Source organism: Ipomoea nil, unplaced genomic scaffold (assembly GCF_001879475.1).
Source record: "Ipomoea nil cultivar Tokyo-kokei standard unplaced genomic scaffold, Asagao_1.1 scaffold2957, whole genome shotgun sequence".
NCBI lineage: Eukaryota > Viridiplantae > Streptophyta > Magnoliopsida > Solanales > Convolvulaceae > Ipomoea > Ipomoea nil.
Genome location: NW_017619385.1, coordinates 872,143 through 874,114, shown reverse-complemented (window position 1 = coordinate 874,114; position 1,972 = coordinate 872,143). Strand labels below are relative to the sequence as shown.

Below are 1,972 nucleotides of genomic sequence, written 5' to 3'. Positions count from 1 at the left end.
ATTTTTACTTCATTCATTCATTCATTGTGGATTTTTACTTCATTCATTCATTGTGGATTTTTACTTCATTCATTCACTGTGGATATATAGTTATGAAATTGTGGATATATAGTTATGAAATTGTGGTTATATAGTTATGAATTTTTGGTTATATAAAAATACTATTGCCGGGAATCGAACCTGATTTCTTCTCTAAGTGGGACGCGCGTTTTTTTAACCAAAACGGCACCGTTTTGCAACCGTATGCACCTTGCAAGGTGCATTCGGTTGCACAGCATAATTTGCGTATTATTGGAGACCAGATCAGATCCAAAAGGAGTAATTTATTCATACAAGAGCATATTACTCATACTACCTAACAAGGCCCAAGTTAAGGATGCCCCAAGCATTTTGCGGCCAAGACTTTTGTTGGGCCTTCATGACCAACACTCTGGCCCAAGAAACCCAACCCTCCCAAGACATCCTCTTATCCCATGGGCTCCCCCACTCCAATATGAGAGTCAGCCCATTTTCAGCCTCCTTCTTCCCCTCCTCAAATCTCCCCTGGCCCAAATAAATCTGGCCCAATACTACATGGGCCTCACCCACAAATGGGTTCTTCTCAATGCTCTTCCTCAGCCTCTCCTCCGCCCAATCCATTCCCTTCTTCGCCCCTTCACAAACTGCCTCCCAGTATAGATCCCGTCCCGATATCTGATCCCCGGCGTCCACAATTCTGGTGCAGAAATCGAACACCGGTGGAATCACAAGCTCGATTTCTTCGTCTCTCTCCGATTCAAACGATATTCCGGTTTCTCTTCTCCTTTGTTCCGTGTAAATCTCTTCTTCTCGGGCTATCAATTGGTAGATTCCGCCCATTCGTGACACTGAATTCACCCACAGGCCGGGTTTTCCGTCGCCGGGCCATAAACCTGACTGCACGTCGTTGCCGGAGAATTCGAGCCGGCCGTTGGAGTTCTCGAACAACCCGTCCTGAAACCCGAACAGCTGGTCGCTGAAATCCGCCATGGTCATTAGGAGGAAAATCGCGACGATTCTCCTCGATATGGCGATGTTTTCGCCCGTCTTGATGTGCTTCACTGTGATCCCGCTCGCCGGTAAGACCGACTGGAGTTTCTTCCTCCACGTCTCGTCCTCGTTAAACACCCCCTTTTCCTTGGCGTTCTTCAGGGAGGCGTGGGAGAGCGCGAGGTGCTGTGTGATTTCCGAATCGGTGTACTTGAACAGGAGGTCGTCGTGGATGAGGGGCTGGCGGGGAACGACGCAGAAGAGATGAATCAGGCGCTCGGCGGCGTCTCCGACGTGGGCGCGTACGGTGTCGCGGCCGGTGGAGGGGTCGAAGATGGCGAGGTTGACGTAGGAGTTAGAGTAGGCGGAGTGGAAGAGGCCGCAGAGGCAGACGGAATCCGGGGCCTTCCATAGCTTGAGTATCCGGTAAATGTCCATCAGGTGTTCGAGGAAACTCCCGTGCTTATGCCAGCATTCCCCGGCGCCAACGGAGCGCAGGACGGCGACTAGAGAGGGTAGCTTCTCATCAACGTTCTCAAGCTCCCCTCGGAGGAAAGGGCGGGCAGCGCCGAGAACGGCGGCGAGGTAATCATTCTTCTCGGATGAGGTAGAGAGTGAGGACGGCATTTTGGGATAAGACGGAATGGTGAAGAGCAAGTGAATTGCAGAAAGTAGGGGACTCATGAGAATAGTTAAATACAGAAAACTCCTTTCAAAAAAAAGAAGCTAAATATAGAAAACTAAATTTCATTGGTGGGAATGACGTATTCACTTTTGTTGTTATTCATTTGTGGATATGGATGCGTTAGAGCAAAAGGAATTAAACACGTCTTCTCGAATGCAACTTCAATTATAGATATTTTTTTTTAATTTTTATTATTTTTGTTTTTGTTTTGTTTTGTATTATACTCCCTCTGTCCCATTTTGCCTGTCCTGTTTACTATTTATTGGTCAATTCAACTCT

The 1,972-nt window shown here is 47.7% G+C and overlaps 1 protein-coding gene across 1 annotated transcript; it reads right to left on the bottom strand.

Annotated features, from left to right (window-relative positions):
- Positions 1-306: 306 nt before the first annotated feature.
- Positions 307-1,705, bottom strand: LOC109162858. The gene has a single exon (XM_019311569.1). It carries the CDS (start codon positions 1,690-1,692, stop codon positions 352-354), a length of 1,341 nt encoding a protein of 446 aa, XP_019167114.1. The 5' UTR covers positions 1,693-1,705; the 3' UTR covers positions 307-351.
- Positions 1,706-1,972: the final 267 nt, after the last annotated feature.

Coding starts and splice junctions, on each gene's coding strand:
- LOC109162858 (XM_019311569.1), bottom strand. CDS start 1,692: ATGAGTCCCCTACTTTCTGCAATTCACTTGCTCTTCACCATTCCGTCT.